At 51.0% G+C, this 12,429-nt stretch overlaps 1 protein-coding gene across 6 annotated transcripts in view; it reads left to right on the forward strand.

Moving 5' to 3' along the window:
• Nucleotides 1–12,429, forward strand: part of bcar3 (BCAR3 adaptor protein, NSP family member) — a 76,198-nt gene that overhangs the window by 39,353 nt on the left and 24,416 nt on the right. For 4 of the 6 annotated variants that reach the window (XM_035413709.1, XM_035413710.1, XM_035413711.1 and 1 more), the window contains 2 exons: nt 2,713–3,046; nt 9,721–9,763. In XM_035413709.1, the coding sequence (XP_035269600.1) occupies nt 2,713–3,046; nt 9,721–9,763 (377 nt within the window). Of the gene's footprint in view, nt 1–2,712; nt 3,047–5,749; nt 5,917–8,829; nt 8,869–9,720; nt 9,764–12,429 lie in introns of those variants that run through there. The other 2 variants (XM_035413715.1, XM_035413716.1) reach the window with 2 other exon arrangements.

A 12,429-nucleotide genomic window follows, 5' to 3' on the forward strand; every position in this document is an offset into this window, starting at 1 on the left:
CTCCTGCCCATACCACAGGAGGCTAATTATTCAACAGCATTCCTTAACTGCTAGCAGATGTCCCTCACCACGACCACAGCCATGTTTTCTTATGTCATAAACAGTGAGCTCCTCCGGTGACAGCCGAGGGGCTCTTTGCACATTACGAAGCGCTACATTACTTCACGCTATCTGCCAGGAAGCCAGTAAAACGAGAATGGGGATGCACACCAGTGAGGAGTAGCTTGGCATGTTTTTACCCCTTTTCTTTTGTGTTTTCTTCACAGCTATGACTAAGTAGGGTAGGGATTGTGACTAATCCCTTTTCATCTGTCAGACACCGACAGCACGTCTAAATAAATCTTTGAAGGCAGTTTAACCTGCTTCTCATTTTTTTTGAAGCAGGAAATGAATGAGATTACCATAATTGCATTGAATGTGTAATAAACGGTTGCTCACAGTAATGTCTACATTTTCTTTCTTGTTACCTGAAGTACTCTTTTGTCAGAAGTTGACCGAGTATAGTGTGTAGTGTTTTTCCACCTCAAACAGGTGGCTTTGGTATATTGAGTTGGCCAGTAGAAAAGCTTTTATCATCTCACTGTACCCTGAAAATCCCCATGAAATCTCGCTCAATCCACCTGGGATCATTGGCTTTACGCGGTAAATGGGGACCCCAGAGGCAATTTCAAAGACCTTTTCAACTACAGTAACTGTACACTGAGAGTGCCCTTTGCTCTTGCTAAGTAGAATTCTTTCATGTGCTGTAGCCGCCGTGGGTCGAACAGGGACTCTCATTGCAGCGCAGGAGACCGAACCCAGGTCAGGCCTGTGACCGACGGTCAGCAGGGTCGTCAGACGCAGCCTGTTCTATTCTGAGCCGCAATGGCGGCTCGGTGGACGTGACTGCGGCCGTGACTGTGGCTTTTCCGCTGAGGAAGCCGGCGGGGACGGGTTTAAACCGGGCGCGTCAGCAGCCACGACGGGGGGAATCCCCGGCCCCGCTGCGCCGCGCTGTCTGCACGCTCCGGGGCTTGTGGGCCGCGTCGCTCCTGGGGAGATACGCCGAGCACATCTGCACACCGCTGCGGTCCCCACAGGCTTTGTATCGGGTTGCACAATTTTGGTCAAGGCGGTTTAACCATTGTGGGGGGGGATGAGGAGGGGGACATCAAACATGGCCTCCATTTTCCTTTCCCCGTTAAGGGTAGTTTCACCGCTCTCTGGTTTAACAGCCAAACAAAAAGTGACGCACCGGGAGATTGAATTTCACACGGCGGGCTGAAGACAAAGGAGGATGAGAAGGGCACCAGCTCCCCAGCTCTGAGGGCGAGCGAGAGAGGGGCTGGGGCGGCCGAGGCCGGCCGCGCGCGGAGAACAGGCGGGACCGGTTAACGGGGTCAGCGAGCCCCAACGCTCAGCCGGCGTCTGGGTCAGTGAACTCGATCCGCTGCCGCGTTCACGCTCTTAACCCGCGCCGCTCGGCCCGCGGATCGACCTGATGAGGGCCGCAGCCTCCGCCCCTTTCGCCCCTTTTGTTTTACTGTGACCGTACCGCGCTCGCTTTTCATCTTAGTCGAGGAGGAGGCTGTCTCTGGGGGTCGTGCGGTACAAAGTCTGGGGGGAAAGAGGGAAACAGGGGAAGCATGTCAGCAGTAAAAGTGCCAAATGTTTTTTTTTTTGAGCTCTTCGTGTTCTTTTGCTTTGAGCGCTGGAGGATTGCATTTTAATTACGTTGGCACCGCGCTTGGTTGACCTCTAACGAGGACGGCGTCGCATGAATCGCGACAGAGATCAGAACGGCTCGTATGTCGTTTCCACAGGTGAGGCAGAGGTTTGTGTTTCAGGCAGATTAAGATTCCTGAATATAAAGGAGGTTATTAATTATATGTCATGGAGGACGAAGAAAAAAAAAGCGGAAGGTGAGGTAGGCACACAATGAAGAGAGCCAAACAAAAAGGGAGACTTATGACTAATGACCTCTCCATTTCGTTTGACACGATACAAAGACAATACCTCACAAAGCCGAAAAACAGAGGTCAAATGGATTTCCATTGCTGATTCCATATTACGGTGCGGCAATTTTGAAATGTGAATTTGGAACGCTGAGGTAAACGTGCAATGGGGGAATCATGGAAGAGCCCATGTGCCTGGCAGTCAGACAGCTGTGAGTTTGACTGCAGCCTGCAGCCATGCTCAGGCACTGCAGCTTCTCTTTCTATGGTTCCACCTGCGGGGGTGTGAGGGGGTGGGGGGGATCTCAACTCACCAGCAGCCATGACAGATTGCAACGCTTTTCCTCACCCTCCTCCTCACATGTAACAATCACATTGCACCAACAGCACTGGGGGGTATTTCACAAAGCAGGATTACTGAGTTAGCTGAATAACTGCGCCGAGTAAAACCCAGAACAGCTCTTTTTTACTCCAGCGTCCCAGATTCGGGAGGGTTACGGGTTTTACTCCGTGCAGTTACGTGTCCAGCTTACTCGGTAATCCCGCTTTGTGAAACAGGGCCCTGTTCTGTACTCCAGCCACGAGTTTGCAGCTGGGATATGAGCTGAGCTCCTCGAGTCAGCCACTGGCTACTGCCAAACAGCCGACATTGTGTCTCCACGCACTGTTTTCACAACAGAGAGGGAACACGTACGTGTTAGGTAAGGAGGCCTTTCACATCGAGTGCGTTGCGTAGCGGTCCGGGCTGACGGCTGCCCGTCCTTGTTTGGCCCCGCAGAGCTGAAGATGATGGCGGAGGGACGGTTTGCCAGCCTGCCCCGGAACATGCACGTGGGGAGGCAGTGCTCCCTGGCCTCCTCCATGGACCTGCTGAGCGCCCGTCCCGCCGTGGCTCCGCCGCCCCCCAGCGGCTACCAGAGCGTCTCCATCCACGGCACCCTGCCCCGCAGGAAGAAAGGGGGCGGGGCCACGCACTCATGGGACGCGAACGGCCACGCCAGCTCCCTGCCCCACCCCGGCCGGGCCCGCCTGCCCTCCTCGCCCCTCATCCACAACATCGCGGAGGAGCCCCACCCGTTCCACGCCGAGACACTGGGCCAGTCCACTCACAGGTAAGCCTGCTGCCCCAAACAGCACGTTACACTGCACACAGAGTGCCAGCCCCCATGCCTTATCAACCACGTACTGCTTCACTTTCAGCAAAGCACATAGTGCACGCAGTTATTCACAACACACACACACACACACACACACGCAGACACATACACCACAATAACATTCCACACACCACAATATACTCAACACACCACATCTCACTTTACACACTGCATTGAACCCCACACTACATTATATCCCCCACACCACTTCAGATCAGCCTACACACTACATCAAACTGCTGTTCACACCCCATGTACCAAATCACATTCCACACAATATACTCAATGTACACCACATCTCACTGTACTCACTACATTATCCCCCCTTCACAATCCGCATGCTACAAACGCACACACCCCATCAAGTATGTACTGCATTATACTGTATACCCATATGTTTCCCTCCGTAGTTTATAATGCAGGTTATTTTATTATCACACACCATATTACACACCATACATCACATACTTATAAAGTACACTGCCCTTTCACATGCCCTCCTGTGAACCAGTCTTCCCTTACTTGCTAACACCTAAAGGCTCAGCTACAGACTAAAGCAGCCAGGTGTGTGGTATAAATGGTTAGTCATCCCTTAGACATTCACTGCAAAAGAACAGCCCCCTCTGCTGTTACACTCTTATTCAAAACAGAGACAATGTGCCGGGATTCTCAGCCCATCCCTGCTTCACCTTGAGCAGAACGGCAGGAGATGAATCGGCTGATATCGTACCGCAGAGAGTTTGAGAGTTAGCGCAGGGTTTAATCCCGTAGAAGGTGTTCATCTTCCCACGCCACCGTGAGGTTTGCGTTTCGGTGCTCAGCTCTGCCTTGCTGTTACCCTTCACCGTTGGCTTCACTGCCTGGTGGTGCGGTGAGCGGGTCAGCTGCGATCCAATCGCTGCACGCAAGTTAGCACAGGCCCACGCCGGCTACCAGATCGGGCTCTGAGTCGCGGCCCTCTCCCCCCAAACCCGGCAGATGTTATCTGCCGCGCCACTGGATCAGAGCCCCCCCCCCCCCCCCCTCCGGTGGACTCTGACACTGGACACCGTCGTCCTCGCAGGCTCTCAGAGAGCACCGCATCTGTTCTGCGCCGTCCCATTGGCTCAGGTGCCGTGCCTGGAATCCTGGGAACACGCACCCACCTACCTGCCCGACGAAACGCGACGTCGCCGCGGATTAGCGCTGCGAAGGTGGGCCGGGAGTGAGTCAGCAGCCGGGGGAACGCACCGTAGCCGCGTGCTGCTCTGTGTCCTGCCGCAACTCTTGAGATACCGTCGAATGATATCGAAGAAATTTAAATGAAGAAGTAGACATTGAGAAGTAGACATAACCACAAAGTATCAATTTCTCTGCACTGGTCACTAGTTGCTTTGATAATGTAGCCAGAGCTTAAAATAAATTAAAAAATTCTATAATAAAATAAAACTATTCAAAGGCAGAAGAAAAATAGCGAAAAATACACTCAGTCCTCAGTACTCCCAGTCCTCAGTTAATTACAGCCAGCCGTGCTTTGCACAGTTTGTTCTGCCTCCACACCCCTGCTCCTTTTCTGCGTCCTGCATAAGCCCCATAATTGCTCGTTTTCATGCATTTCTGGTGTTGACACGCAATGAAAAATCACAGAAATCTGAAAGCAATTGTCCAGTGGGGACAATGGATTTGGAGCCCTGTAAGACTGGGGGTCCATCCCATTTAACTGCATAGTAACACAATATTTATCGTCGTTCTTCATAAAATCAGTCCTTTTAAAATCTGGGAACAGCCAGTTTAAAATATCCACAGGGATTCTCACATAAACAAGCAAACAGGACACAAATCATTTCTAATGCTCTTGAATTGTTTTACATGGTTGCTATGCAGACTACATAGTGCATTTATCATTGAGTTTCCCCATCTTCTAACCACATGAAGGGATTTGGCTGTTTGGGAGGTGACTGCTGCCAGTACTTGGACAGACCTGCATTCAAGGTCTATGTGTGTGTGTGTGTGTGTGTGTGTGGAGTCACTGAAGTGTCACTGATGTGATGCATAAACTTCCAAATTTGAAAAAATCACAAGAGTGACGATCACAGACAAAGCACACAGGATAAAGAAAATAATTGTTTACACTAGAGAATTAACAGTGCAGCATAATACTCTGATAGCCATGGGAAACCACCAGACTACAACAAAGGTTCCCAGACCCTCAGATACGTCCGTGTGTAGAGCCATCGGAGAAGCAGCCGCTGTATCGGTGGCCACTGCAGAGCTTTAGAACACGGTTTGGAGGAACAAAGCTGCTCGCATTAGGGCGTGCGGGTGGACGAGAGAGGATGAGGGTTAGTGTTGGGGGGTGAGGGGTTGTTCAGCTGACTGGAATACAGGCTTTGACATTTTAAGGTTGGCGAATATTAGGCAATTTTTTATTATTATTTCCACACCGCTAGCTGAAAATAGGGTGGAGTTTGCAAAATGGCAAAAACAACAAAAAAAAAAAAATCCCAGGATGCACTTTACAGCTAGCAATGACCTCAGACAAAACTCTGGTTTCCATAACAACCCCCTGTTGCAACTCACGCAGGAGAGGTGCTGCCATTTAGCAGCAGGGGTGTTCTGTCTTCTGAGAGAGAGAGAGAGAGAGAGAGAGAGAGAGAGGGTGAGAGAAAGTGAGAGAGAGAGAGCGAGAGAGAGGGTGAGAGAAAGTGAGAGAGAGGAGGGAGACTCTGAAGCGGTGGACCCTGGGGCTCTGCCGTTTCTTCTGGGGATCCCGTGGCAACGACGTTACCGTATCGAGTTCGGTCTCAGGTAACGCTAGAAAAGGACACGGGAGAAGAATTGTAAAGGTGAGGTTTTAATGGTCCCAGCTGAATTCTTCAGAGGAACACTCTCTCCTGTCCTTCTCGTGCGGCGCTGGGGTGCCCCTTTGTGTTTGAGGGTTACTCGTTACCTCTGAGTGCCGTGGGTGCGGTGGGCGGGGTTTTTTGGGGACCGTTGACTCAGTGGAGCAAAGGCTTGTCTGTGGCTGGTGATGAATGTTAGCCGTACATAGGTGTACAACCGTATCTCTTTTCAGGGTTGTGTTTTGATGTAAGCACCATTGATCACATTTGAACCTCAGCGTGTGTGCGTTCAGTGGTTATCGCGTTCCTTGCGTATGCTGTGCCAGTCTGTTGGACCTTACCAGGACCTACCAGAGAGGTGCTTGTTCTGTTGTTTTTCTGTAGTTGTTGCTGATGTTGTTGCTCTTTTCTTGGTGAGAAGCATCTCAGAAAATGGTCAGCCTTCAGTGAAGAGAGAGACACCAGAAAATGTTTGTGCACATATATGCTGCGTACATGCAGCCCCTGTATTTTAATAGTGGGCAGGTCACAGCGCAGTGGGTAGAGCTGAAATTCACTGCACATTATTTTGTGAGGTGTTGTCAGCTGGTGCTGTTGTGATGACAGCTGCACTGATTTACTCGCAGGTCTCTCATGTAAACTCCAGCCTTCAGCGGCTTTGATTCATCCGTGGGTGACAAACGGCTGCCCCCCCCCCCCCCCCCCGTGGTTCGGCCAAAATGAAGGCAGGTGCTGGCCCCCACTCAGCCGATCAAAGAATAGCTGGACCGAGGAAGAGATGTGGAGAAAATTTACGGCCAGGGAGAGAGATAAAAAGAAAGCGGACCTCAGTGTGAAATGAGAGAGCTGGTGGTGAGGAGGAGAGGGGGGTGTAATGGTGCCATGCCTGCCCTCTGTTGGCCCCTCGTGAGACGGAGTCCGGGCGCGCGTCACAGGCCTGGATGTTGATGGAGTCCCTGACACTCCGCTCATCTTGACGTCAGCCCTCCCCCTTTAGCTGAGAACGTTCTGTCTGTGCTCTTCGCCAAGGTTGTCTGTGTTCAGAATGACCGAGATAAACGCTGCGGGCTTGCGGAAACCAAGGGTGACCGAGAGCGTCCAATCAGGGCAGAGCTTGGTGCCACCTGATCTGAGTTCTGTGTCATATGGACGTGACGTGCAATGGCCCAAATCAGGAAAACTGATGGCGAGGGTTCCTTTATTTGGTAAACGTGAGATTTTCAATTTAATTATGAAGGGCCTGTTATTGCAAAAAAAAAAAAACTACAGGCCACATGGTGCTACAGGAAATAGCTAGTGCAGATTAGCAGAGAGGTGTATGTCTCACTGATGAGAGCTGGTAGTCTGTAAGGAGCTATCGTGGAGAAGGGTCTCATTACACATACACTGAAGGTACAAGCTGTGTTCGCAGTCAACTGAAAACGGTCTAACCAACAGGGGGGTGGGGATTTTTTTTTTTAATTTTTGCTGTTCGTGCAGATCTGATGTGTAAATAAGCTAATGGAGAGGAAGACCTTTATCAGCCAGACATGTTTTGGTTGGACAGAGGGCACCCTGGATTTCTGCCTGCAGAGACGGGCCAGCCCAGCTGCTTTTTCTTTTAATGGCTACCGTTCAGCTCCAGCTGAAACAGCAGGGCAGCTGCACGCGCTGCGCTAAAAAAACTCTCGCATTCACCCCGCAGCTCGCTGCGAAAAACAAGTATACTGCCCGACGGAGGGCCAGATGTCCGCGCCGCTGTCTCGTGAGCTGTTTGTATAAACCGCATCGCGACCGAGGGTCATAACCACAAGGACGTAAATCGATGAGGCAGGAATTTGAAGTGGCTGCACCATTCAAATAACTTGAGTCAGTCGAAAGAGGGAAGTGAATTCTGTGCTCTTTGTGTCATATAGTGTACTTAAAGTGAATTTTTTAAAGTTTGTGTACAGCCCCTACAGGTGTGGTGATTAGGCCTGTAAAGATGATAGAACTTTCCCTCATTGTAAAGACTCCCCCTACTGTCTCACATCTGCAAGGGTCGACAGAACCCCTGCTCGCCCCCCCCCGCCCCCCCCCAAAAAAAACCCCTGAAGACTTCCTCTTGACCGGCGGTTCATTTGCGTGCCAAGAGCTCGGTTCTCACAGTGCCTCAAAGAGAGCGAGAGTCACTGTATGGAGATCCAATTATAAAGCGGGTGGCTTTCGTGACCCGCAGTGTCCTGGCTCTTCCCTTCTAATTGAGAGGCTTTCTGAAACCTCTGTGGTCTAGCATGCCACAAATTCATTTTTAAGAACACAATGCGACTGTGGCTTAGCCTCGCACACACAGGCCGGGCACAGAAAAAGACCTGTTGCTGAGCCGTTCTCCATTCTGCTTCTGTGAGCGGCGCTCGCTGTTCGAGTTTCCGAAAGTCTCGGAAAGATGGCGGCGGCGGTGGCGGCGGGGGGTCCGAGACCGTCTCCCCGCCCGTTACGGGGAGACCCGCGGTGGGGGGGGGGGTTGGGGGGGGGGGGGGGAGGGACAGTGGCGAGCGCGTCCCGCGCGTAACGCCAACCGCGGCGCGACCGCGTCGGCTCTCTCCCCCCCCTTTGAGCCGTTTTGGGCGATGGGCCGGAACAGGCTCTGTTCTCCGAGGGCGTGACACCCAACCACACACAAGCCCCGGCGGGAATAAAGGCAGGTTTCTGTGTAAGCCGAGATGAAAGGGCCGGGAGGCCGGGCCCTCCTCGCCGCACGCAGACGCGCTTTTCCGGGGGGAGCTAAATGCAGACGGAGCTGAGCTGAGCGGCGTAGCGCGGCGCGGACTCCTCTCAGAACGCGGCAGGCTCCCGTCTTTCACTCCGCTCTCCTGCTCCTCTCCGCCATGTTTCCCGCGTTCTCCGCTCCTGGTGTTTTTCTCTTCTTCTTTTTTTTTGTCACGCTGAAAATGCGCTCGCAGAAAATAACTGAAAAACAACGGTTCCTGTAATTAGGTGAGTTATTTTTTTACAATCTAAATTGTAATCTAAGTTCTCGCGAGGGAAAGCGTTTTCTTTTTCACTCTTACGTGTTGTATTTGACTCTTGTGCGTTTGGGATTGAAAGTAGAAGTAGCCTGTCATTTAAAGTTCTTTTTTCCCTGGACGTTTGCGTACAGTTTGCTGTTCTTATTTTGTGTGGGGGGTTTCCCCCCCCCCTCCTGATCCCTATGGGAAATCTTGTGTAAGACTCTCGGAATTAATTTTACTCCTGACTGTAATCCCCGTGCATTCAGAATATTTGGATTTAACTCCGCATAAACACAACTTTAAAGAGGAGAAAGGCTGAAAGAGGACAAAGACAATACAGAACTGAAATAAACCTGAATGGCTGCCCCTGCTCTGCGCCAGTCATCTTTGAAGGGTCGCCTCCTTCCGTCTATCAGAAGGTCCTGTCTTTAAGGTGAATTTGTAAAAATAGGAAAGCGGTACCCTGGAGCACAGTCCTGTCCCCATACACGTCGTCCTCAGCCGCTCTCTCTCTCGCTCTCTCTCTCTCTCTCTCTCTCTCTCTCGTGCAGTTAAGTGGCAGATGTGGCAGATTTGACTGCTTTGCGAGATGGACTCATACCGCCCTGTGAATTAGGTGGTGCTGTTAGAAGCGGGGGAAACGAGGGCCTGTAACTGGCAGCAGAGACAGGGGCTGGCTCTCTCTCTCCTCAGTCCGGCAGAGGGGCAGCTCAGCTGGAGCTGTGAGACAGAGGGCCTGTGAACCACTGTGTCTGTGTGTGTGTGTGTGTGTGTGTGTGTGTGTGCCTGTGCCTGTTGCACTAAAGGGAGCTTTCTCTCTCTGTCTCTGTCTATCCAGCAGGGACCAGGGCAGTATGGATCCCACCATGGAGTACGTCAAGGTAAGAGCTGCTTCGGAATTCTCCGTTGTGTACAAGATTTTGCGTTCGAAAAGGTGGTGCTTTTGTACCGTGTCTGTCTTGTTTGGCTTTTAAAAGAAGGTGAAAAACAAGTGGAGTGGATTTTTAAAGAAATCACGTTTGCCTCAGCTGCAACATGCAAAGTGCTTTGAGTGTTGTCAGATCTTTCATGAGTAAATCCGTAGGATGTAGGTAGAAGAATGGGCTGGCTGCTTATAAAGGGATATGCTTTTTCTGTTGAAATAAACACAATGCTAATATTCCTTGGTAATATAATACTATTGAATGCTTTCAATGTTTTGTAGGTGCAGGGTCACAGAAGTAGGACAGGGAGGCTCAAAACACTGTGTGCTCTCTCTTTGGGAACACTGATTACCAAGCTTTAGCTGTCACATGGAGGAAATTGTCTTGGTATTTGTTTGTCTAAGTGGTTGATGGGATAGGCAGAAAAATGTATAAATGTATGAAATACAACTAGTCCCTGTGGTCATCGATATCAGGATCCTTATCTTATGTTCCCACTCCTGCTGCATGTGTATTGAAGTTGGCACTTGCATGTTTAAAGGTGAATGTAGTGAATCTTTCAGAATGTGTGTGGCTGTGTGTGTGTTTGGGTCTCACAAGCTTTACTGTGGATTATGCTTCTGACTGGTGGATTAAATATTTGTCCAATCGGATTCATGACACAATGTTCTTGCTTCATTCATCAGCTATCTTTTTATCGAGTTCTCCTTTTCAGTGTACATTCAATTCAAAGTGACAGAGATATGAGAGAATGAGAGAAAGAGAGTTGTTTAAAGAAGTGTAGTGAGATATGATCTCCATAAGCATTATTACTCAACAACAGGAAAACAGTAGGCAGGGTACAGAAGATAGTGATCAGTTTCTCCCTGTTAGTTCTATGCCCCAGAGCACACCATGCACATTCTCAGTTTCACAACAGCTGATTGCCATTGAAAACATTGTGAAAGATCTTATAGAGCCTGGGCACCTAAACATAAATGGTCTTTATTATGGAATTTTAAGAACATTTGAATTTAAGTCTCACTCATTATGAATTCTTCCAATGGATATACTCCAGTGTAATTCAGTTGGCTCAGTTTGGGTAGCATATATTCTATGTTTTTGTGTTTTCAGGAGGGGTACAGTAACCTGATATAATATGGGCTCCACCTCAACGTAGGTAACAACTTTACAGTGATAGGTGAAATACTGAACTGTCATTTTGGAAGGTGTACGTACGTGTGACAAATCAAAATGATCTAATTTCGCAAGCAGCTGGAAGGAACATGGCCCGAGGAAAATGGCGTAAATGTTGCCAGAATCTAATTTCGCGTAGACCGTCCCTGGCGCAGATGTGAGCTCGGGGGGGGGCCTGTCTTTTTTGGAATTGGCTGGAGCCCGACGTGTGTGCGGTGGCCCTGCCAGGTCCCGTGAGCGATGGCCGTTTCCAGTATGTTCTCTCGCCACACCGTGACCTCTCTCAGCCAGCCGAGAGCCCGGCCGCCGGCTCGCCCTCCTGGCTCAAGCGCTTCTCGCGCCTCCGTGCGAAAAGCAAACCGTGCCGGGGGTGACCTCACGGGGGGGAGGGGGGGGGGGGGGGGGGGTTCGCACGCACGCCGTGCCCAATGACTGCCTGTTGACAGTGTACACAGGTCACAGTGCTCCTCTCGTCAGACAGGAAGGCCAATGCGATGAGGTCGTGTCCTGCTCCCCACGCACCGGGGATTCTGCGTCCAGCTCTGAGAGCAATGCCTGTATTTAGATTAAGGGTTATTACACTGATTACTAATTACTAATTGTATAACTGTGCGTATTATTCCACAGATTAGTTGTTATTCTTTAATGATTACACAATGATTGCCACATACAGCTGACTAATGGCCACCTGCCACGGTTATTTCAATTACAGTTAAAAGTACGAGCCTTGTCTCAATGCTCTGTGATCAGCCTTGTCCACGGCAAGGATACAAACTAAAATGAAAGCTATTCTCCTGAGTCACCTTGGGAGTGAACGCAGCAGACCAAACAGTACAGCTAGCAGTGGCAGCTGCCAGAGCTGTTTAGTCACGGAGCGCTGGAGAGACACTGATCTCACAGACGGGGATCTGCCGGGGGGGTGAGTGGGGGGGGTCAGCGATACGGTGAGGCCTGGCACCGCTGCAACGTGCCATCTTCACCCAATCACAGCGCACGGGCGGATCAGGTGGGGGGGGGGGGCATGCAAGGTTCAGGTGACTCTCAGAACACTGCACCGTATGGGGCCTCCCCGTACCCTCTCCCGCCTCGGTCAACTCAGGGCGAGTGTCACCTCTTGTGGTTTGTGGCGACAGGCGTGCGGTGTAGCGCTCCCCTCAGTCACTCTCACCGTTAGCTACCGAGGCTGAAAAGGCCAATCCCGTCCCTCCCTCTGTTATTACACTCAGCCACAGCAAAAAATAGGGTTTCCGTGTGGGAAAACCCCAGATGACATGACTGCGGAGGACCGGAATGACCCTCCCTCCCCCCCCCCCCCCCCCCCCCCCAGTGCTGCTGGGTACACCTGCTGTGGCACACGTTGAAAGGCCAGTCGCACCTCCGCAGCTGAGCAGCCTTTCAAAGGCCTTTGTGCGCGATGCGTAAGTCCATAATGAGCCGTCCGGGCCTGT

The sequence above is a fragment of the Anguilla anguilla genome, chromosome 4, assembly GCF_013347855.1.
Source record: "Anguilla anguilla isolate fAngAng1 chromosome 4, fAngAng1.pri, whole genome shotgun sequence".
Lineage (NCBI taxonomy): Eukaryota > Metazoa > Chordata > Actinopteri > Anguilliformes > Anguillidae > Anguilla > Anguilla anguilla.